The sequence below is a fragment of the Lepisosteus platostomus genome, chromosome 11 (assembly GCF_059453375.1).
Source record: "Lepisosteus platostomus isolate fLepPlt1 chromosome 11, fLepPlt1.hap1, whole genome shotgun sequence".
Classification (NCBI taxonomy): domain Eukaryota; kingdom Metazoa; phylum Chordata; class Actinopteri; order Semionotiformes; family Lepisosteidae; genus Lepisosteus; species Lepisosteus platostomus.
Window position 1 is genome coordinate 23,060,902 of NC_142621.1, and position 24,782 is coordinate 23,085,683.

Genomic DNA, 24,782 nt, shown 5'->3' on the forward strand with positions numbered 1-24,782 from the left:
GTTACACAGTTCATTATGCAAGGCTTTTTCCCGACAACAACCTGATTGTCTGTGATACAGTTTATTAAAAGTAGGGGGTGTCAACCCTGGTGTCCTAGCTACAGTACTCTGCAGAAATATTCATACAACAGTTTTCACAATTCATTGCTTCAAATTATGCAGTCATGACACTTTGAAATAACAATTAATAATTGTTATATACTCAACATTTTCGACACATTAAACACAAAAACAAAAAAAAGATTAAAAGAAAAGTGATAGAGCTATGATTGTAAAAGGAATCAATCCCTTTGCTGTGCTAGACCTAAAATAATTTAGATGCACCTTACTAATTATCTTACAAAAGAGTAACCTTCATCTATGTGCAATAATAGTGGCTCATGTTATTGAAGAATAAATACATCTATCTTTGTAAGATACTGTATGTCTATCAAGTAGTGAATTTTAAACAAAGAGTCAGCTATGAAGTCCAAGGTGCTTTCAAAACAACTCAGAGCTGTATAAAGGCACAGATCAGGAGAAGAGTATACAAAGACCTTTAGGGTCTCTTAGAGCATGGAGAACTAAATTGTTAAGAAGTTAAAAGGCACCCAGATCAAGTTTCCAAAACGAACAGCTGTGTAAAGAGGAAACTGGTTAACATCCTTACTGTCAAGTGGTGGTAGCATGATATTATATCTCTGTTTCTCATCAATAGGGACTGGGAGGCTTGTCAAGACGGATAGAAACATACAGTACTGTAGATGGAGCAAAGTACTAGTACTGTAAATCTGAGGAAAACTTGCTTTAGACTTAAAACTGGCACAAATATTTACCTTTCACGATGACAATGATTCAAAGCATAAGGCCAGAATTATGCTGAAATGGATTCAAAATAAAATGTGAATGTCCTTGAGTGGCCCAATCAAAATCTTGTAAAACCATGGAAAGACTTGATAACCATTGTTTATCAGGGGTCCGCAAGTAACTTGAGAGAGCTTGAGCAAATCTGTCAAGACGAATGGGCAAAAAAGGTTTTTAAAGCTGATAAAGACTTTTACAGAAATATTTGCAGCTGTAATTGCACCATATATTGAGTTTAGAGGTCTGAATAATATATATTTTTAGTAACGTATTTGGGCTTATTTGAGCTGCTGATGCATAATGGCTACTGAGCATCAATCAGGTTGGTGCTGCATTATGTCAGTAATGAGGGGGTCTCCAACTGTATGTTTAATACTTTGTGTTCCTTTGGCAAAAAGTGTTCTATAGCAGCGATTTATTATTATTGGTAAGCAATGAGGCCACAACATATTACCCCCAAAGGTAGAAGAAATATTTTGAATATTCATTATTGTATAAAACAAGAGGAAGACATTGTTACCTTCAAGGCCATGCAGCAATAACATCAATTTCTATGATTTCAGTAAACGCACAGTTCAGAAGCACTTCAAAACCAGATCACAGGATTTTTCAACAATCTTGAATTCTACAAAAATGACAGTAATTACAGATAAGGCTCAGCCTTACTTATCTTCTGAAACGTAACAAGATTGCATAAGGTAGAAAGGTGGTGTAGTTGGTGACACAAGACACTGCTTTCTTAAGGTATTTCTTATTGAGCCTAACTTATTCTGCATATTTACTGAACCTCTAACTTCTTTGATATGGAATGTGATGTAATATTGGAATAGAAGTAATATTGATATCATATCATTATCCACCTGCAAGACTTATTTTTACTTGGGTGACTGGTTTCCTGTGATGGGCAGGTTAATCACATTTTCTACAATTCAAGTTCTTATTAACCTAATTAAAATATGTGTTTTGGGGCACACAAAAGGTATGTAGTTATTTGAAGCACAGAATTCATTAATAAACTTGTGAATAGAAATTCTGCTGTACATTCTTATCACAACTCATCCTGAAAACCAACCACACTTAGACAATTTTCCTATGACTGACCGAAAAAATTAAAGAGGACACTAAAAACATAATATGCAAAGGAACAAGTAATAGGTTTATTTCATGCTGAAAAGAGAAGAAAGAAAACACAAGTCAAATTTCTGTTTCCCCTTTTTTACCTAATCTCCAAGTAGACAACCTATGTCCACGGTTGAATCCTTATATAGAGAAATCCATTTGCAGATAGAGTAGATTCCTCTAATATCCTTTGAGCAAAAAGTGTAATCAGCTTGTCTCAGGAGTGTCCTTATGCTGCCATCTAGTGGTGTAATCCAGTTTTAACAAAACAAATTAAGATGCTCAGCCATTGTACTGTACATGCCTCCAGAGTTCAAAAGCAGTGCCAGAATACATGTTCCACACCAATGGAATGTCACAATCGTAAATCTATGAATACATTTTATCGGAGCCCTTGCAATTGATTGCAATATGTAAAATTAATGCTAGTGATCATTTATGAGAGTCACCTGAAAAAGTGTTTACTGAAATACAACAAAGACAGGAATGATCAGTTTTAACTATAAAACAGACTACACTATGTACTTTCTTTTTAGACTATAACCTTTCTTCATGTAAAATTAACCCTGAATTAATCATGAAAAGTGTAAGCACACACTATAGCCAGCCAGTGTAAAATAGGTAAGATGTATGTGTAAACACTTGCAATTTTTTATGTATCAGATTAAATACTTAAATAGTGGAGTAGCCATGTCACAGCATTTTAGAAAGTACAGCATATCAGTTTAAACCTATTGTTTATGCTCCTAATATGATTTTTGTTTTGCTCTGGATTGTCATTGTCATTACTGTAGCGGCGAGGCTTATTAAGAAGAAAGAATTAAGTGTTCTGAGACTTCCCAAATGAGGCCCCATTTCTCTGTTCATCTCTGTGGTGCAGCCACAGAGAAACTATTCATGCAGGCTGATTTAAGGTTTCTTTTGATAAGGTTTCCTAGGACAGCTCCCAAAGGGGGATGCACTTAGGTAAGCCTGGCTATCATGATCAATGGTCATCCATTGGCGCCTATCTGTCTAGGGAGTGCCAGATGGACATCTGGACTGCATTCCTAAGTGTCAGGAGTAAGTGACTCATATCTCACCTTGATCAACCAATCAGGGACTGGTAGGGCCGAGTAACCCACGTGGGACTCTGATGCCCATGGAACTTTCAGCCAATCAACGAGCTGAAGTTCCTCCAGGTAAAAACAGGCAACACAGAGAGCCTGAGGGATTCAGAAGGGATTCAGTGAGATTCAGTGGAGACTTCTGAGACTATTCTAAAGGGAATTCAAAGGAGAATTCCAGGGCAGGACAGCCCAGGAGCAGAAGGCTCCCAAGGGCAGGACATTCTCGCAGCGCGCCTCCTGACCATCCTGAGACTCAGCCCGGACAACCACGGAACAGCCAGTGTGTCCGAGTGCCAGAACTTTCCTTTGTTCTAAGAGTCTAGAGCGGAGGTTGCCAGAGAGTAACCAGAGGATCCACCCGAGGTTAGCACCAGCAGCAAGCCTCGTGAACAGGTCGGAACTGTGGACAGCTGAATCACTATTCAGAACTAGCTCTTCATCAGGAACGAACCGGTCCTCTTCCTGACTTGCTGGGACCCACAGTCATCTTTTCTCCTGTGCGCAAACTTTGCTAGTTAAAGCCAACACTAACTAGCCGGCCAGTGAGCATCTGCAGCGCACCGTCGTAAGCCGCACAGCACAGCCTGGCACCGAGCCAGAGAGCGCGGATTGGACAGCAACAGCCTGCAACTGTTTCTTTGTGCCCGCAGGAGATCTGAATCCCCAGAGATTGGATGAGTATTTAACTTCAATGCATTACAGCTCGAGAATTCAATTGTTATCCCAACCAGTTGATATCAATTTAATTCCTAAGAGTTATGTACTTGTTTTGAGTATCTAATGTAGAAGTTATAACCAAGTTCATTTATGAAACAGTCTTAATGAATGATATACTGAACGTATGTCCTCTTGATATGTGTAACACTTTGTAACTGACTGAATATATACCTTTTGTATTCTGATAACCTTCTCGATAAGATCTGTTAGGTTTATATGCATATTCTATGTATTAATAAATGTATCCTTGTGTATTAGTACCTGTGTGTGTGCGTTGTTTGAGTTATATCGCATGGTTGGATTCTAAAGCCATCAAAAGAATCAATTTTGTGATTTACTGCTACAATTAATAATTGTCCCAGTAAATGCCCAAACCCTACAGAACTGGTGCCTTCAGAGAGCACACTACATTACATTACATATTGGTGTCTTCAACAACAACATTCCATTGTTCAGGTATTATATACAGTAACTATTATAAAAATGGTTGTAGAACTGTATTTGTATAATGAAATGTTTTACATTTTATCGTATCTATTAGTAAATTAGTTACCAAGGTTCCAGGGAACCTTGTATCTGTGTTTATATTTCACAAACAATGGTATTCCTTTTGAGAAACGTTAGGGAAAGATAATGCTTAGCACAATGGAGTGAATTTTGAAATCAATACTTACAGTATACCAGAGTCGAAAAGGCAGATTAAAAGAAAGCAGATCAAAGAAAAAGGTAATTATTTGAAACTCTGAGGCTAATCATTTCCTAACCAGCAATCCACTTGCTGTTGATTTTAATTGCATATCAAAATTTCCATGTCATAGGAAAGAGTAAAGTCCCCAATAAATCTGATACTACAATGAAGCAGAAAGATGTTAAAAAAACTTTGCTGAGGTGAGTAGGAAAGGCATTAATACATCAATCATTGCAGTGTTATAGAAAAGTTTAGATGTTTCACAGAAAGTGAAAAGAAAACCAGGCATGAAATTGTCAAAATATTGTATACTACCTGAAATATGGAGGTGGAAAAGAAATATTTGGAGGTTGTTTTTGTCATAACAAAAAGAAGGTAATGCAAGGCACAAATTAAGTAAGTAAACTGCAGGTGAAGGTTTTGTTTGTCGTGTCAATTACCCAAAATTCCATGATAGATTTCACCACTTCCTAAAATGGGAAAGAAATATAATAAAATTCTTGTCAGTCTTGTCAATTCTCTTATCTTTACCCCACTGAAATTCCATAGGATGTGCTTCATAGAACAGTGAAAAAGTGTAATTATTAGCATAACGTATTATAGAGTGAGAGATTGTACAGTAAATCACAAAAAATACTGTAAATTTGTGTAGCAGAATGCAAAAATATGCACAGCTACTTTACAAAGAAGTGAATTGTAGACAAAAAACAAAAATAAATTACAAAAATAAACTTTAATTGATATACCACCTCTAAAAGTATCTTCTAAAAACACTTTACAAGTAAAAAAAACAGTTAAAACAAACAGTAAAAAATATAGAAGATAACAAAAATAGCACAAGGAAATAAGGGATTAGAAATGTAGTAGGAGATGCAAAGAACAGATTCAGGCAACAAATAGATAAAAAGTTTTGAGATTGAGTTTGAATGCACTCAGGGTAGAGGACTCTCTGATATCCTCTGGCATGGGAATTACAGAGCTTTGGGGCATAACAAATATGGGGCATAAAAAGAGAAGGCCCTATCACCCAGAGTGTGTAAATAACCTTGGTGGACAAATAGAATCAAGCTATTAGGACTATAACAAGAGTAGGACTATAACAAGTCAGATAGGTACTGAGCTGCCAAGGGATGTAGAGCCTTAAAGGTTAGCATATGGATACTGAAGTCAAAATGAAACCTTATAGGAAACCTGAGCAAGGACTTCAAGACAGGACAGGAGTATGAGAATGTGATCAATTGCACATTACTGGGTCAGGATTCTGTCTGCCAAGTTTTGGACATACTAAAGTTTGTTTAGTGTGGGCTTAGATACCCTAGCAAACAGTGCTTTGCAGTAAATTCTAGAGAAGACAAAAGTGTTGACTAGCTTTTCGGCTACTGTCAGAGAAAACATAGGATGAAGTCTGGAAACAATTCTGGGTTTGAAAAATTATATTTCTATCATATTGTGCACATATGGGTCAAAGGTCAAGCCTGAATCAACCATCACCCCTACATTAGTCAATTTAGACTGCAATTCAAGTACAGTACCACCCACAGAAGGGGTACTGCTTTAGGAAATTGATAAGAGGTGCAGAGAAGCATGACATCATTTTGTTAGTTTAATTGAAGAAAATATGGAGTCATCCAGGAGTTACTGTATACAGTATATCAGAGATGCAATTGGAGAATGCAGAAACAGCTATTTCAATGTCAGGTTTAGTATGGACATAGATCTGTGTATCATTAGCTAGAAATGATCATTCAGACCATGTGGTCTTAATAGCTGGCCAAGTGGGAATATGTAAATGCTGCACCATGGGCCAAATATCGAGTCCTGGGGAACACCAGACAAACCCAGATTCAGAACTCAAAACTCCAAGAGGGACAAAATCTCAGTGATCAATAAAGGAAGAGTTGAACTATTTAAGAGCAATGACTGAAACTCCAAACACAGTTTAAAGACTTTAACAAGGGCAGTTTCACTTCTATATATTGTAATTGTCTGAAACCAGATTCGAGGAGATTTGAAGAGGTTGTTTTGCAATGAAATGGTTGTTTAATTGAACTGCAATGACTAATTCTAAAATCTTTGCAAGAAAAAGATTGGTTGGAAATAGAGCAACATTTGTTTTAGATTGTACAGGGACAAATTTGTTTTTTTAGACAGGGGCAACTGCAGCTGTTTTAAAGGCCATTGGTACTACTCTAGTGCTCAAAGACTCATTTATTATTTTGAGAACAGCAGGGCAGAGGACAGAAACATAATTGAAATAAAATAAAGGTGGGATCTAATAAGCAGGCGATGGATTTAATATGCAATACCAATTTACTAAGGTATGCAATGTCAAGTTGAGAGAAACAGGTAAGAGAAAAACCAGCAACATTTGGCATGCAGAGAGGAGCTTTAGTAGTAACATCCATGGAAAGAATGTGATGCTGGATGTTGTAAGTAAAAACTGAAATAACGTATTTGTTATGCTGCACCCATTGATGAAAAATAGGGTGCGGCAAATTGGTAATTACTGGGGTCAGTTCAGCAGCAAAGTATTAATGAGCTTATGGAACAAGGAGAGGGTGCCCCCCAAATTCCAAATGCTACTATGACTCAATAGCTGAGCTCTGAGGAATGATTCCTCAGGGCTTAAATAGTCAGTGGTATTGGTTAACGGGGTTGATAGGCCTGGCCTGATCTTGTTTGAGATGATCCTGACGAGCTCCTTCCACATGTGGAATGTGGAATGGAATGTGATGCAGGTGCGCTGGAGCTCAGCAGGGCATCACAGCATTGCAAAATTGGAATTAAGCAAATCAAGTAGTAGGGCTTAAGCAGTCTTTTAATGGTAGAGAACAGGTATCTAGGATTGCTATGGTTGTTTTAAATAATGTTGGGGAATCTAACAGACTCTATTGCACTATTTGGTCAGTATAACATGGGGTAAAGTGAGTAAAAGAGATGGTTTGGAGCTTAGCTGTGAAGAGTTATTAAAAGAGCTATTAAAAACTTGTTCCTTGTCTTCCAGAGTGTCAGAGTTTAAGAAGCAATACAATGAAGATAGCATATAATCAGCAAATGTAGTTTAGTCCATTGATTCCCAGCTATAAAAACAGAGCCTAAGAGTGTGAGACAGGAAAGAGAACAGCCAAGTGATCAGAAAGGCCTAGTTCATGTTAAGCTATGTGGGAGACCAAAGCATTTTAATAAAGCTAGAAATTCCTTTGCTAAATTGGAAAACCATGAATCAGTGTTAATATTAAATTAACCTTGGACATGAAGTACTTGAATGTGATCTAATTGAAGGACCTTATAACTTCTTTCACCCAAAAAATGATTCAGTTTGAAAATTCAAGTTTTGATTACAAATATAAACTCGAAATAATGTGAATATATCATTTAAAATTCAACAAAATTGTACATCGTTAATGACACAATGATTTTTTTAAATGTTTTACAATCTAGAAAACTGGGAATTTTGCTTGCATGTCAAAAGCTTTTATGGCATGGACCAAAATGATTTGGTTCAATGTATATATCTTACAGTATCTGATATCTTAATAAGATTCCTAAAGATCTGAAATTATTGCATTGCTGTTTTTCTAGAAGTGTTACACTGGATTTCAGGAGGTTGAAAACTATTGGTTAAAACAATCTTTCACTGTATGATTCTACATCTTTACACCTTAATTCATATCTACAAAATTAAGACTATTTCAAGCCTCAATAATGTTTCATAATTTTCTTTGTTAAATGACAAGAAAACCTAAAAAAGTAACATTATTTGCACAATGATTTGTTTTGTAAGTATATACAATATGTATGCATAAGTGATGAGCATGTTAACATTATTCTCTATCCCGAGTTAACAAAATAAATGATAGTCTTAATGTCTCTTCTTTCAGCTTTAACCCCTTTCTGCCCTTAGATTAACATGCTTTAAAAATAAAACAATTTTCACGTGAAAGCAAATTAATTTATATTGCAATTAATGGAATCTGGTGATATAATTGAGAACCAGATTTAAAACAATGCTATTATTTTAATGCAGATTCAATGTAAATATTTGTAGAATATTTGATCAAATAAACATTAAGAAAGAGTCAACAGTGCCCCCTGGTGAACTTTACTTAAACAACGTCATACAGCCTTCTAACCTTGTCTGTAAATTGATATATTTTAACTGAAATATTAGAACACATTAAAAACATTGGTGAATTATTTTAAGATGATTAAGCATGAAGAAGCTATCCAAAACTACAAATACATTGTGCTACACATAGAATGCATGAAAGATAACAGTAGCAAGAAATGTAATAAGTAAATGGAATATGAGCTGTATAGCAAATGATGCACAACAACTTGTTTGATAAATTAGACATTTATTCATATTACATTATGTGAAACATGCATAGCACATGTTAATAAAGCTTCCATTTACAATATACAGTGCTGGAAGCATTTTATAGAGAACATTTAAAAAACAGTATTTAAGTTGTATTATACATAAAGCTATTTTTAAAACCATCTTATTTACATACAAGACTGTGTCTTTGATAATAAGTCATAAAACATTTGTGTGCTGGAAAACACACTGGAGGCCTCTGCATTTCTGGAAAACAAATGCTTTACAGTTACAGCCATCCGTGTCTCACACATTGTTCTCAAGAGCAGGAGTTACAACATTCACAACATTTTTCAGTGCTTCTCTGTTTCATTTCAAATTATCATTTGTACACATCAGCCTTTCAGATTACACCCTGCAAAAACAAAGTTGGATAGTCGAGCTTTATGTTCAGTAAAGCGTTGGACTGATTATTATTGCTATATATGATGAAAGCTATTTAAATTACTTTTTTCTGACAACCTACAAAGCTTTTATTTATAGCCCTTCCAACCTTAGATATATGTAAACTGTAAACTCAAAAGGATTAAAATGAGTATATCATAAAGGTTGGGTCTAGAAAGCAGTAATATGATACAGCTTCACTCAAAACAATAAATAACACATGATCAAATTATAATATTGAAATATAAACAATTATAACTCTACATGGCTGTAGTTGTATAAACAAACTCCAGACAGGCAGGAATTAACATTAGTGACAATCTGTTTGCATTAACTTGCCGCCAAAAGAACAAGTAATATCCTTAATTGTCATCAGTATATGTTTTAGCAGCTGGTCACTAAAAATTAGAAAGTTAAGGAATGTTTCAATTTTTCAATTAAGTAATATTCAAATTCAAGTGAAAAAGCTTTTAGAACGTATGTAAACTTGCAGTGCTATTTGAACCTAGACTTCTAATTTCAGAAAAAAAATAAAATAAAGGATTGCATTATTGTTCCTTTTTTCCCTCTTGGCTACTTTAAAACAACTTTGATAGCCAAGTCAATACCACACCAAAAATTATGTGAATAATCTGAGGTTTTAAAATGGTATATTTGTACCATGCAGGAAGTCATACATGAGTGCAAGTGTTATATTGCAGACTGATAAAATACTAATTTAAAAGTGCAACATCAGCAATTAAGTCTTGAGAACCTAAGAACTTCAAAACAATTCCAGTTAATACTTTCATTCCTACATTGTTTCTCATAATCCTACAGCAGCCATGAGCTCAGCCTGAGAGTACTTCTGATTGTTGTCGAAATCAAAAGTTTCCAGTTCTTGAATTTCTGGTGTTGAAGATCCAAAATATGCTTTCAGATCATCATAAGAGAGCCCTTCATCAGAGATTTTTCCTAACCTAAGGAAGACATTATCCAAATCTGCAAAATGAGAAAGCAAAACAATTATTCTTTAATGAGTAGAGGAACAAATACAATATAGAAACTTTATACAATTTTCTATATGATATCTTACATTATCCATATCTGTGATAATGTAATATATCAATAAATAAACTGACCTTATACCTTTTAAACTGTGAATTCCAGGCAAATCTAAGAGTCTTTTGGTCACACTTCTGGTTTCTTTTCTAGAGACTGCACGTGATAGAAATCTTGGAAGTCTAGTTGTGTTTGATGCTGAAACATTACTAGAGTTACCTGTGGAAAGAAAAATTATAAACCTTGGAGATCAGAATGCACAGACTGATTTTGTTTGTTCATGGATTTGACATTGTCTTACTCTATGAATTACTCCATGTCGTACAAAGAGCAATTTGGAATATTATGTTGAGCACTACTACAATCTGATGGTCTCTTAAAAAAATGCACCATTAAAAACAGTTTCAACAATTAAAAAAAAACAATAAAATCATATTCCATTGAGCACAAAGTCTTCTCACATACACATATAGCTGTCTACCTGGACTTTTAAATAATAATGAAAAACTATGCAGCACATTTACCTTTATGTCATTTTACCCCCATCATTCAGTAAAATGGTATATAATTGAAAACTTCCAACATGCATGTTTTTATGCATCTAATACATGCATCTAATACATTCAAGAATTGTTAAACAAAACTGCAAGTTTTACCTACTTATACATGATTCTGCTTCATATGTTAAATTGCATGAAGTTTATAAGGATCTGTGAGGGTGCATCACATAAAGTATAGGAACACTTTAAAACAAGTGAATCTCTCATTATCCTTGAAGCTGTTTTTGTGTATGCAAACTACAAAACAACAGAATTCAATCTTATAAAATGTCCAAGTTTTGTCTATTATATATTTTCAATTATTTTACTTTTCTTTTAATGCCATTGTGTTCTTACCCTTTGTAGAATCAACAGCAGATTTTCCAATTTCCATGGTTGCAGCAGCTTCAACTGGAGAACCTTTCACATGACTTTGCTTGTCTGATATCATGCCAATATCCTCAGTAATATGTTCGCTTTTTTGTTTTGTTGCATTTACATTGTGAAGTTGTTGATTGTCAGGTTCTTTACTGTCTTTAGGGTGCGTACTATTAGCTATTTTGGTGGTATCTGAAGGATGTTCTTTATCCAGTGCTTTTCCAGTATCAGAATCATCAGAGGGTACTTCTGTACTTGTCATTTTACCAGAATCATCATATAATTGTTTTGATTCTTTATTTTCTCCTTTTCTGTCTGGAGGGACTTCACTATCTGGTTTACTTTTCATGGCATCTATTAACTGGAGTTTTTCTCTCAGTTCTTTAACTCTGGTGTCCTAGAATAAAAGAATGGTTGTGAATTTTTATTTTGTTCTTTTTAGGGGAAAATACAAAACACATATAAACCATTTACTCAGATATTAAACAATTTGTTTCTACTTCTTAAACATTTTAATATGACAAATGTCTAAAAAGAATATTACTGAAGGTGAATGGATTAACTTAATTAGCTTGAGTTGCACTTTTCTTTAATTAAAATAAGAAACTTATGTCAGATTAGTGTTTTATCTTTTCATGTAATGCTGTGGTAAAATTATTACTGTGTATGCACAGTAATAGGAGAGCATGGTTTTGCAGTTATGCACAAGAAGATTAGCTTTACCCCCAAAACCTCTATCCGGTGAAACTATGGTTTCACAAGACAATACAAAAGGTATTAATAACTGCGAGTCTTACACAGATTTGACAATGATTATACAGCTAGCCCGAACTCTCAACAGTTTTCTAAAACATACTCACATACCATCAAACTCAAGTTGTGTCGGGATGGACGTGTAAAATTAAAGAGGAGAAAATAATTTTCTAATGAAAACATTCTCTGTGTGAGGTTGCTAATGGTTGAATTCACACTATGCATCTGTTCATCACTCTGTAAGTGGTAAAACACTTGGGAGGCATTAACTTCACTAATGGCGTCATGAAGATAGAGTACTTCCTGAAAAAGAAAAACAAAGATGACTAATAAAATAATCTAATAAAAAATAAAAGATTTTAACATTCAAAAGTGAAAAAGTGATCCATAATCCACAATTTCAAAATCCGATGAGCTCACATTATTAAAGAATGAACTAGGAAGTTATAATGGGGACAGCTACTGCCAAAGCCTTTTGCAAACTTATAAACTGACAAATCCTTGAACAGAAATGTCCACTTTCAGCAGCAGAAGTGAGGGGCCTAATCAGAAACCCATCCCACAAGATAAATCTTCAATCCTCACAACATATCTGCATATATTTTTTAACAGGAAACTTAACTGCTTAGAGAATAAGATAGTATTTTTATGTTCTGACATTAATTTATTGAAAAATTAAGGTGAGTTACGACTGCAGTAAGCTGTCAGGAGTATTTAGTATTTAACAGTACAGTAGGTGGAAAGGTTATCATCATAATTACTGATCTCAAACAGCTAGGGATAATCACATACCAAATACACAAGTTATAAAATGACATAAGAAAAGGCAAGTACCATACATAGTTCCTTTAAAATGAGAAAAATGTAAAACAAAGACCACTGGCATTCAGACTATAATACCTGTTTAAGTATTAAACATGATGTGTAATTGCTGGATGCCTGTTCTACTGCAGAGGACGTTCTACTTGATTCTTTATTTTGTATATTCTCTCTTTCAACCTGTGATATCACAGAAAATAACAAAAAGAAAAAAAAAAGAAGTGTCATACTAGATACCTTAGGAACATCACTCAGACGTGTGTATTACACAGGTATGTTTAGAAAACTATCATAATTATGTCTGTGCAGGAGAAAAACATGTTACATATACAGTAATTATCTTGGTGTTTATCTTATCTAAGTGTATATACACAAATGTGCCTTGTTCAAATGACCAAAATCACTCTGACATAATGTAAGAGATTCTGAGTTTTTCAGACATTTTTTCACATTTGTAAGATATTTAATATTGTTAAAACTTTAGAATAGTAATAAGCATAAATAACAGCAAAATGATAATAACATATTTTTCTCTGTGCTCTATAGGTTCTAAGAAGTCAGGGAACCTTATTTTATCATTTTTAATTCACTGTATGTGCACGAAAGTGTCTCTCCATTATGCATTATTTTACCATGTTTTTCTGAAGCACGTCCACTGTTTTTTTCTGTTCCTCCAGAGTTGTCTGCATAGTTTCAACATCATGCTGCACACTTGTTAATGTACTTCCAATTGTGGCAACACTCTGAAACAAGATTAATTAAAAAAAACAAATATGTAAGCCAAGAAATTTCTATGATTCAACTATATAAAGAAACATCTTCATAAAGAAAATCAACAATCAATAAAATGCATATTTATTATACAGTATCAATATAAAGCAACCTTGACCAATCAATGTGAAAAAACACATTTTAATAAAAGTATATAATTAATTCAATTTTTATTTGAAAACATTTTGTCCAAAATCAACACAAGTATTTTATATAGACATTTAGGGGACAATAAACTGAATACACCTGGTTAAGTGAGGGACACCAAGTATATTGAAAGCAAAGGCTTCCATGTAGGTGTGGGCATGTTTTAATTGAGTAAATAATTTCTCAGCATGCATAGGGTCATGTATAAATGTGCCGAGTAGGCCTGGTTGTCTATAATTATGAGTTGCATGGCTACTTGCTTGACCGAGACCTCAGTGAAATGGATAATTGTTAGGATGTTTATAGCAGGAGCTGACCAAGTGACCAAGACAGTTTTATTTGCTGATGTTTAACTACCTGCGGTCTATGGATCATCAAAGATAACTTATCCATTTTAAGACTTTTCCTCTGCCTCTTTTACAGAGATTTCAGGACCTTTTCTCCAGAAAAACATCAAAAGCAAAGATAATGCTTAAATGATAAATATAATGATAAATATGGAACACACTTTCCCCATTCTCTCAATGACAGACAATTTTAAATCATCTCCATTCATTTACAGATTTCAGCTTTTCAGACCTCATCCTCAGATGCCCCTTTCCTGTGGATACTCTCTCATCTATGCTGTCCTTTGCTTCTCCTATGCTTTATATTCCAGCCACCTTAATCTGTTTTACTTGCACCTGAATAACATTCAACAACTGAAATGCTGCATTTCTTCTTTCTACTTTTTAGAGTGGAATTAACCTTTACTTGTTCCTGTGAAGCCAACTCTCCCCAATTAAAACTCGACATCTAATGTGATATCAGCATGAATATCTGAGGGAATGGCATCATTAGCAAAGAATAACAGTGGTAGGAAGCACAAAGTCTAGGATTGTGATATCTGTAGATTGATTCAAAGTCCAAGGCAAAACATGCAAACTAAAATTTTTAGCATGGGGTGTGAGAATCCATCAGAAACAGTCTACCGAGGACGCCACAGAGCAGGATACTGAGTAAGAAATACACAGCATAATTGGGTTTCAGAACTCAAACCACCTATCAAAGTTGGCATAAGTCCAGTGGTGCAAAGAGCAAAGGCATTGGAGTACCGCCCAGTGGTGAAATGTGATATCGTCAAATGGGTCATCCTTCACCATGTTCTCAACAAACAGATTAATTATATGCATGATGCCAACCTCTACAGCCTTGATTGCTTGGTTCCAACACTGAAGGGTTCTGGGGGTTCAGTAATATTGTGGGGTGCAGTTTCTGGCACATATTACCTTGGAAGACAAGGCCAATGCTAGTCATTATTTAATTTAATTTTTCTTCTTCTAAGAGGGGTGTCTTCCAGCAATGCCCCCAGTATTCCTTGTACCATAATGGTTTGATGAGCATGACCCTTTTGTTATTCATCTTCTTCTTCTTTCTTCTTCTTCTTTTTCACAGCCTTAGTCCCAGACTGTCCTGGGGTCAGCTGCTTTGGTTGCTCTTCTCCATTTGTCTCTGTCGAGCACATCTTCCTCACTCACTTCACATACCTCCATATCTTTTCTCACACAATCTATCCATCTCTTTCTAGGCCTGCCTCTTCCTCTGTTACCTTCCACCTCAAATTCCATTACCCTCTTTGTTACTTCCTCAACGTCCCTCCTCATGATATGTCCATACCACCGTAACCTCGCTTCTCGCATCTTCTCAACCACATCCACCACCCTACATCGTCTACGGATTTCTTCATTTCTGATCTTATCCTTCATTGAAATCTGCAGAATCCATCTCAACATCCTCATTTCAGTTCTTCTCATCAAGTTCTCTTCCCTCTTTCCAACTGCCAAGCATTCAGCTCCATATAGTAATACAGGTCTAATCACAGTCTTGTACATTTTGCACTTTAACTTTCCGGGAATTTTCCTGTCACAGATTATTCCAGTTATTTCTCTCCACTTGTTCCATCCAGCTTTCACTCTTTGTTTTACTGCCTCCAGTGTTTCTCCTCCCTTTACCAGTTTTGATCCAAGGTATTTAAAGTCATCAACTTGTTTCAGTTTTCCTCCATTTGTCTCCTCAACATTGGTCATAGTATCTCCTCTTCTCTCCATTACCATTATTTCAGATTTTTCTGCATTCATTTTCAGTCCACCCTTTTCCAGACTCCTCTGCCATTTGAACACTTTCTCCTGTAGTTCTACTTCTGAGTCTGCCATCAGTGCCACATCATCAGCAAAGATGAGTTCCCAAGGCACTTCTGTTCTTACCTCCTCTGTCAGTGTGTCAATAATGTTTATGAAAAGGAAAGGACTTAGTGCTGATCCTTGGTGTACTCCAACTGTGATTTCAAACTCTTTTGTCTCTCCCTGTTGTGTTATCATCTTTGTAGTTGTATCTCTATAGGTTGCTTGAACTAACTTCACCATGCTTTCTGGTACTCCTTTCTTCCTTTTGTTATTCATATGGCATGTTATTCATATAGCCTTTTAGGCTACCAGATTTGAACCCATTTGAGAAATTACAGTACATTCTGGCATGGCAAATGACATGGCATTTTCCATCTATATCAACTAGATATAGAGTTGTTCAACTTTCTTGTGAAAGAATGGTACAGCGTCTCTCTGCCTGAACGTTGTAGCCCAGTGCCCTTGAGTGGGAAGTCACCTTGTGAGCTACAAAAGAACATGTATAAGTTAAAAAGGAACAAGTAATAGGTTTATTCCATGCTGAAAAAAAGAAGAAAGAGCACACAACGTTTCGGCCGTGGAGCCTTCTTCAGGTGTGTCACCTGAAGAAGGCTCCACGGCCGAAACGTTGTGTTCTCTTTCTTCTTTTTTTCTTATACATTAACTTATACATTCAGCTACCCACCTGAATGTATAAGTTAATTCCATTAAGAAAAGTATAAAAAAGAGAAATAAAAAGTTTTTTTGTTATGGAGCCTCAAACACCTAAAGATGCATTTTTCTTTTTCAGTAAGGAATTGGCTTATAATGATTGTTTTTTTAAACCTCATACAAATTCAACCACAAACGTATTCTGCTGTATCACATATACAGTAATAACCCAGTTTAAATTCCCAGATGAATAAAAGGAAAGGTGTGAGTTACATGTTGCATATGCTTTGAAATATGAGTAAATATTATGGTAGAAAAAAAACCTGTTATGTTATTGAATACAGAGCTGATGTGTTATACTCTGCAAATGACAAGAAACACAGTGGTTTCACAAATATTAAATGTTAATTTGTTCACACTAATAAATGTGAATTTTCATATCACAAAAATGTCACTTTGTTTTTCTACCACAATGACAAATGGGTTTCCTTCCTGTGAAAATCTTTATTATGCAAGGATTTAAATAGCTCATATGACACATATCTGCAACTGAACCTCCTCATTAGGCTTTTTCTTTTTTTAACTCAAGTATGCCCTTCCTGAAAGATGGCACTGCACTTTTTCTCAAAATGACACACAATGCAATTTAGTTGGGTGTTTTTATAGTAAATAGTGTCTGCATATCTTTATACATAATATATAAATTATACTGTATACATAAATAACTAATATATACATAAATTTGATACATATAAACTAACTAAACTATAATGAAAGGTTAATTAGCACTACATTAAAAAAATATATAAAACAAAATATATAATCAGAAGTGGCATTTGTGTTTATATTTATTTGAAAGTGAATAAAAATTAGTAACTTGTAAAATGTATTGGTCAACAGTTTTTCATTAGGAGTATATAATGTTAAAATACTTTAACAATTCCATATGATAATCCCCATTAGATAACTCTCATCATGTTCTTCACATTTCTCATGCCACTATGGATACCAAAACTCTATGTGCAGTCCTTTCATTGGATGCTGTAAAGGCCTTCAATAATATGGAATGGGACTCACTCTGGCTGGTATCAGAACATACAGTATGGGGGTTTGGGGACAGAGCTCATTAAAATGATAATTTTACATGCAAACCCCTCAACGCTGGTGTTCTGAGGTACCAAATGTTCGCTGCAAATCTCTATTTCCAGGGAAACTCATCAGGGGTGTTCTTTTTCCCACTGCCATTTGCCACTTCATTAAAGACCCTCGCTCAAGTACTCCACCAATCTGCTACGTTTGTCCCCATTAGTATTAAAACTGCACAGTATTGCATCCCACATTATGCTGATATAATCTTTTTGAGTTTACTGTCTAATTTTCTCTCCATTTCTTACTGAAGCTTTTCAAAGATTTCACACTTTTGGAATATACAATATATTAGGCTAGGCAATAGTGGGTCATGCTACTTTGAATACCTCACTGACAATGTGATTTTACCTAAAATATCAGTAAAAATACTGATAACAACTAAAGATCAGTGTCTTAGAAAAAAATTAAATCTACACATTGCTGTAAATGACTATTAACTCATTGTAAATGTCTAAAAAAACTGAATTTGAAATAGATGGATATCACGTCTTTATTGTTCCAGGTGCTGTTTTGTAGACTGCTAATGGATGTACCCCCCTACAATAATTGTTTTAAATCTATGCTTCTATTTCGTAACATCCCTATTCATTGGGCTAAAATGCAGTCCATATTCTATACAATATATATCGCTTTTATAGAGGGAAATGACTGTGTGTTGAATTCCATTCAATGAGAAATGTGAGAAATCCCTGGTGGATTATCTCTGGCACTATCTAAATGTATCCATGGTCATTTGTAATGTTTGTAATGTATTTGATAAGGATACTCCTGTTACATGGTAACAACTAGAAGAAAATGTATGGTTTGGTTTTAAAAATCAAACATCAACTTTGACTACAAGACGTAATCTGACTCAATGACACTACCTCTCTCTATAAACATTTTTTTTGTTGAATGATTGCTCAATTTGTTTGCAGCCAAGGTGTATCTGGTTGGCTGGCCTTATTGCTCCTAAAATGACTGTTGCTCTGCACTGGCAGCATTCAAATTCCCTACTTTGGCACAAATGGGTACTTCCTTTTCTTAATGTTGTACAGTACATAGTGCATGGGCTTCTGTATTGAGCTGAGATGAGTTCTAAGACTTGCGAGCCAGCAAGATACAGCTAAATCATTGGTGAGCCTATCCCTAAATACCATTATTTAAATCCCCCACTATGATGGGGTCATCTGTGTTTTAGGCTAGGGAGAGAAACTGGGTAACAGAGGAGGTGAAACTCAGGAAGGGGAGGCACAAAGGCAAAAAGGAGAACTGTTTCTCTTTGTTGCGTTGTTATATTTGTTATTTATGTATTTGGTGTTATATGTTTCTCCAGAAAACAAACCTACATGACAAAGATGTACAGGGATCCATCCTAATCACTTTTGAAAATGAAGAAAAAAAACTACCGATCAATCTACTCAGCATTCTACTTAGAACTACTGAGCAATCAATGCAATTAAATATTAACTAACATTTGGTAAAACAACAAATATTTTTTCTACTTGGCAATGCTGTAATAATCCAGTGATAACAAAAGAGTAAATATTTGTAATAAGTTTTTAATCTGTGTGTTCTTTAGTTCCACTGGGGGACACTATGACATTTAAAACATCAACTGGGATAGCATAATGATTAGATGTTACAATGTTGTTAAACCAAAACAGATGTAAATGTCTTTACATTATAAAATACAACTGAGCAAAGTAGAAATTATTTGTTTTCTTGCAAGAATTATGGTTAGTAAACACCTTCCAGCAATCAGACACAATAACAGACGTTGTGCAATAATCATATTGTCTGCGATATTGAAACACTAAAACTAAATAATAATAGCAGTACTAATAATAGAAACAAATGTCAGACTCACACCTGCTCGCAGTATGTTCACTCTATTCATCACTGCTTGCAGATTTACATGCCAACAATTCCTCTTGTGGTGTGAAAACAATTTTTTATACATTTTCAAATTTATGTCCTGCTTATGCTGGAATGTACAACTTGTGCATCAGCAAGAAAACTACATCATGCCTTTTATAGAAAATTTTATAACAGGACAACATAACACATCCCTGGCCCCTGGTTGTACAAAACGGTTTGCAATCCATTTAACAATTGCAAAATCCACCTAAACAATAGTAAATAACATTGTGTTTTCTCTTCTCTTTTCAGCATGGAATAAACCTATTACTTGTTCCTTTGTAAATACAATTTTATTATTCACCACTAAACACTTAAAAAGAATTTTAAAATTTTGAAGAGTGCCTTTACCTTTTGAAGCTCTTCAACAGTAGTTGGAAGATTAATCAAATCTGAGGCAGATTTAATGTTTCCCTTTAAGTGGGTGACAGCAGAATCAAGCAAATGTATCTAAAATGAAGAACCAGAAATACAAAATGAGCTGTAAAAATGTTCAGTAGTTCATAAGATCTTGGCTTAATACAATCCCACCTGCTTGTCAGACTTCTAAAAATATTTAACATTCCAGAGAAAATAATATGTAAATAATGCTGTTAATATGTAAATAATGCTGTTAATAAAAGGGAAGCAGCATCAGCCTTTTGTACTCTGTCCTAGAATTACCATTAAATTTGTTTTAATGCAATAAACTTTATCTGACTATAGAATTGTATCTCTACGTACACTGTCATGGTAACAGTTTAATTTTAAGTACAATGAGAAAGTGTAGCCACATGAGGGTGCTCTCATCAACTATAGACCATAAAGTGATTAAGGAGAGATGTACAGTGCCTTGCAAAAGTATTCACCCCCCTTGGACTTTTTCACGTTTTATTGTGTTACAGCATGGAACCATGATGTATTTAACTTATAATTTCTGCACTCATCAACACAAAGTACTTTATAATGTCAAAGGAGAAACAAAATCCAGACATTACCAAATTAATAGAAAATAAAAAATAAAATTATTGAATGCATAAGTATTCACCCCCTTGCTATGACACACCTAAATTACCTCTGAAGTAACCAACTCTCTTCTCCAAGTCACATAATTACTTGACTGGAATCCACCTGTGTGCAGCTGAGGTGTTTCACATGATTTCAGAATTAATACACCTGTGTTTGGGAGCTTCCCCACTTAGTTAGTGCCTTTCCAAGGAAACACTACACCATGAACACCAAGGAACATTCCAAGCAGATCCGAGACAAGATTCTTTAAAAATACCAGTCAGGGCAAGGATATAAGAACATTTCCAAGGCATTGAATATACCTCAAAGCACAGTGAAGTCCATCATTAAAAAGGCGAGAAAATATGGAACAACTATGAATCTGCCAGAACTGGTAGTCCTCCAAAACTGTGTGTCCGTGCATGAAGAGCCGTAGTAAGGGATGCCTCCAACAGGCCTATGACAACTCTAAAGGAGTTTCAGTCGTCCATGACAGAGATGGGAGAAAATGTGCATGAGACAACAATAGCACACACACTTCATAAATCTGACTTGTACGAAAGGGGTGGCAAGAATAAAACCTTTGTTGAAAAAAACTCATATCACATCTCTGCTGGAGTTTGCCCAAGGGCATGTGAGAGACTCAACAATTTGGAGGAAGATTCTATGGTCTGATGAGACCAAAACTGAACTTTGTTTGGCGCAAACCTAACACAGCACATCACACTGAGAACACCATCCCTACAGTGAAGCATGGTGGTGGTGGCATCATATTTGTGGATGCTTCTGTGCAGCAGGGAAAACACATATAGTTTGAAAAATGGATGGAGCTAAGTACAGAAAAATCCTGGAGGAAAACGTGCTGCAATCTGCAAGAGCACTGCGACAATTAATCTTCTAACAGGACAATGACCCGAAATATACAGCAAAAACCACACTAGAGTAGCTTAAAATTAAAAAGGTTAATGTCCTGGAGTGGCCAAGTCAAAGCCCAGACCTCAATCCAGTTGAGTATCTGTGGAATGACTTAAAAATTGCTGTTCACAAACAGTCTCAATCCAACTTGATAGAACTTGAGCAATTTTGTCAAGAAGAATGGGCAAAAATTCCAGTGTGAAGATGTACAACGCTGATAGAGAATTACTCAAAGAGACTCACAGCTGTAATAGCTGCTAAAGGTGGTCCTACCAAGTATTAACTCTGGGGGGTTGAAAACTTATGCATTCAATTATTTTCTGTTTTTTATTTTTAATTAATTTAGTAATGTCTGGATTTTGTTTCCCCTTTGACATTACAGAGTACTTTGTGTTGATGAGTGCAAAAGTCTCAGTTAAATACATCATGGTTCCATGCTGTAACACAATAAACTGTGGAAAAACTCCAAGGGGGGTGAATACTTTTGCAAGGCACTGTAGTTTAACAGATGCGATAAACTAGCAAAATGCAGTTGTTCCATATCACAGTGTAAAATCAAATATGACTGACTTACATCCTGTATCATAAAATATTCATAGCTTTTACTATGTCACATACATAGTGTACCATTATCAGTCATAAGAAATCAAAGGGGTGTTAATTTAATTAAGTGTAATTTACATAGTTTTTGCAATGCACCATTCTTGCTGAAATGAGTTCATAAGTAGCATCTTAAAGTATTTCCAAAGAACATTTTTGAAATTTCAGGTCTTGTATTTATTCCAGTCAATCGCATTGATCTAAAGAACCAAGGAAGGAACCACAAAAAATAAATACAAAGTATAACTATCTAAGTAAGCTTTACCTTCTTGTTTATCTCGGTTATATTTGACCAAATTTTATTTATCCCCTTCTCCCCGTTTTCAACATCTTCAAGCCTTTTCTGTTTTTCTAGAAGGTCCTCGTTGAGTTTGGGTATCTCCTGTGATGATGCCTTTTGGCTGGACTCCACTTTAAAAAAAAGAATCAAGTTAGTTTTGTATTGAAAAACATGAATAAATATTTGAATTCCAAAAAACAATCACCTCCATGGAATCACGCTGTTATCCAAGGTCAAAAATAACAATAAATAAACAAATTCTAACAATAAAAAACAATATGATATATAAGGAATGTCAGGATTTTGTTTACTAATGTACAGTAAGTGAGCAAGCAAGTGTGCTTTCACTTTTAATATCTATCAAAACATAGTCTGAGTATATGTCTTAACTTTAATTAGATGTTTACTAGTCATGAGTTTAACTTAGCACAATAGGAACACATTACCACATTCATATATAGGTGACAAAATATTTTTACTTTAAACCACCATAAGGCCAACACTGCACTGTGTTTTATTCACTATGTTTTGGTGCTATAATTGACAAGAAGAAGATATGGTGAAGCCAGCATGCTCGCTCAGAAAACAGGAGAACTGACAGAAATGACAGGACTGATAAAAGGCTATCACATGCTTAACGTGATAAAAAATAATTTATGGAAATGGTCATTTGTGTTGGAGCCACTCTTGTGTACCTGATGCAAATTTCAGAGTTTCAATGGCAAATGTACCCTCTAATGACTAAAGGGACTGTACAACCCTTCTTAATGGGTTATGTTTTTATGTTCAGATTTCTCAAACAGGACTGGCATCGCATCCATTTGTATCCTGCCTTGTGCCCATTGCTTGCTGAGATAGGCTCTGTCTCCCATGTGATACTGTATTGAATATAGCGGATACGAAACAGATGGATGGAAGTTAAAATTAGTTTTTGCGGTTTGGCTTACTTGCATGAAGTTTTTCCTTCAGTAAATCTAGATCCTCCTTTAATGCAATCTGCATCCATATCAAGCCAGCACAGGCCACCACACAAGCAGCAAGAATGATGAACGCACACAAGGGGTAGCAAATGTTGCAACACTGTGCATAGCTTCTCCTGTTAAACCAGAAGAGGAAGAAACAGGTGAGAAGATGAAGTTTAAGAATTAAAATATCAAACCAAAGATAAACCTAAAATGCTACGACACTAAAAAAAGTATAGGGCACACATGGCTGCAATCTAAATAATATATACTGTAAAGATAAATTTCCGAGATGAAACTAGTATTCTAACAATTAGAAATTTATTTTACTTAATTTATATTACTTAAAATGTACAGTTTCAAAAATAATTAAGCAGTGCCCTTTATATTATTTTAATTAAACGGGTGTTAACTCTGTCGCTCTGAAATACAATAAAACTGCACTGGAAATCCACAGACTGACAATTCGCTTGTCATGCCTGATATTGTTTTTTTTTATCGTTCCTGTTTCGTCCGATGGTATTGACTAATGCAGGTAGCATCCCACATTTAATTTACCGTCACTGATGTTAACGCTACAGAAAATAAAGTAAAATTACTAGGCGTCAAATTTTACGACAAAACTGTACTACACCTGGCACTCACTTTGCAAACGCTGAGGAGCTGCTCGAATTACTGAATTCTTCGTCATCGGAACTGGACTCGGAATCAGAATCAGGGGGCTCTGTCCTTAGAAGTCTGTGTCCGGATCCTTTCTTTGTTTTCTTCCTCTTGTTGTCCCCTCCGAGCCCGATCAGCGCATTGAGCTCCTTTCGCTTCTTCATCTTTTTCTGTGGGGTCAGCGCCCCTGCCGGACTCGGCTTGTACCCAATTTCGAGCGCCTTGTTATCCAGTTTGTTTCCTTAACGTTAGGCATACACAGATTAACAATTCTTCCACGTTATTTCTGAGATGTTACAACAGTTTCGTGCGATTAAACTACACACATTTAGATCTCAACACAGTCACTTCCCTCTTCTAAAATTAGAAGAAACAAAGTACAAGATAGAACTATAGTAGTTCCTGTACAAAAATAAAACTGATTTTCACTTTTTTGCTCTTCAATAACGTATTATACGGAAAATTGGTAATTAGGCAAAGAAAGTTTTATTATACATATAAAAACATAAATCGAGATAAAATTCTATATTGTTACTTCCACAACCTTATTTCCCTAACACTACAGCTGACAGGCTCACCTTCCAGCAAGTCGCCTTCTGATTGGTTAGTGTCGCGCTGCCTACTGTAGTTTCGTCATTGTGCTTTTACTGTAATTACGTAACCCGATAATATGGGACTTTATTTAAAGTGCCAGGGCAGTAAATAAATTACTTTTGTGAACTTGAGTTTAGTGAGCTAGAATGACACTCATTTTATTTCGCATTATATTTTTTGTTGTTTTAAATAATTTGGTAACAGGTTGTATTGTTTGGATTTTATCATTTAAAC

The 24,782-nt window shown here is 35.2% G+C and overlaps 1 protein-coding gene across 2 annotated transcripts; it reads right to left on the reverse strand.

Annotated features, from left to right (window-relative positions):
- Nucleotides 1–8,814: 8,814 nt before the first annotated feature.
- On the reverse strand, nt 8,815–24,549 carry efcab14 (EF-hand calcium binding domain 14). 2 transcript variants are annotated; one of them, XM_088598883.1, is made up of 10 exons: nt 23,940–24,548; nt 23,280–23,428; nt 22,318–22,463; nt 19,902–20,000; nt 13,404–13,514; nt 12,853–12,951; nt 12,064–12,255; nt 11,179–11,596; nt 10,370–10,501; nt 8,815–10,222 (listed from the first exon to the last, which is right to left on the reverse strand). In XM_088598883.1, exons 1-10 carry the CDS (start codon nt 24,116–24,118, stop codon nt 10,047–10,049), a joined length of 1,701 nt encoding a protein of 566 aa, XP_088455009.1. In that variant the 5' UTR covers nt 24,119–24,548; the 3' UTR covers nt 8,815–10,046. The 2 variants fall into 2 exon arrangements, with proteins under 2 accessions (XP_088455009.1, XP_088455010.1); XM_088598884.1 differs by having other exon boundaries at nt 10,079–10,222; nt 10,363–10,501; nt 23,940–24,549.
- Nucleotides 24,550–24,782: the final 233 nt, after the last annotated feature.

Excerpts from the sequence above, each read along its gene's own strand:
- efcab14 (XM_088598883.1), bottom strand. The coding sequence starts at position 24,118 with ATGAAGAAGCGAAAGGAGCTCAATGCGCTGATCGGGCTCGGAGGGGAC. Across the intron at positions 12,256-12,852 it reads CATGTTTAATACTTAAACAG|GAAGTACTCTATCTTCATGA; the intron begins GTATTATAGTCT and ends TTTCTTTTTCAG. Across the intron at positions 10,223-10,369 it reads TGGAATTCACAGTTTAAAAG|ATTTGGATAATGTCTTCCTT; the intron begins GTATAAGGTCAG and ends CTCATTTTGCAG.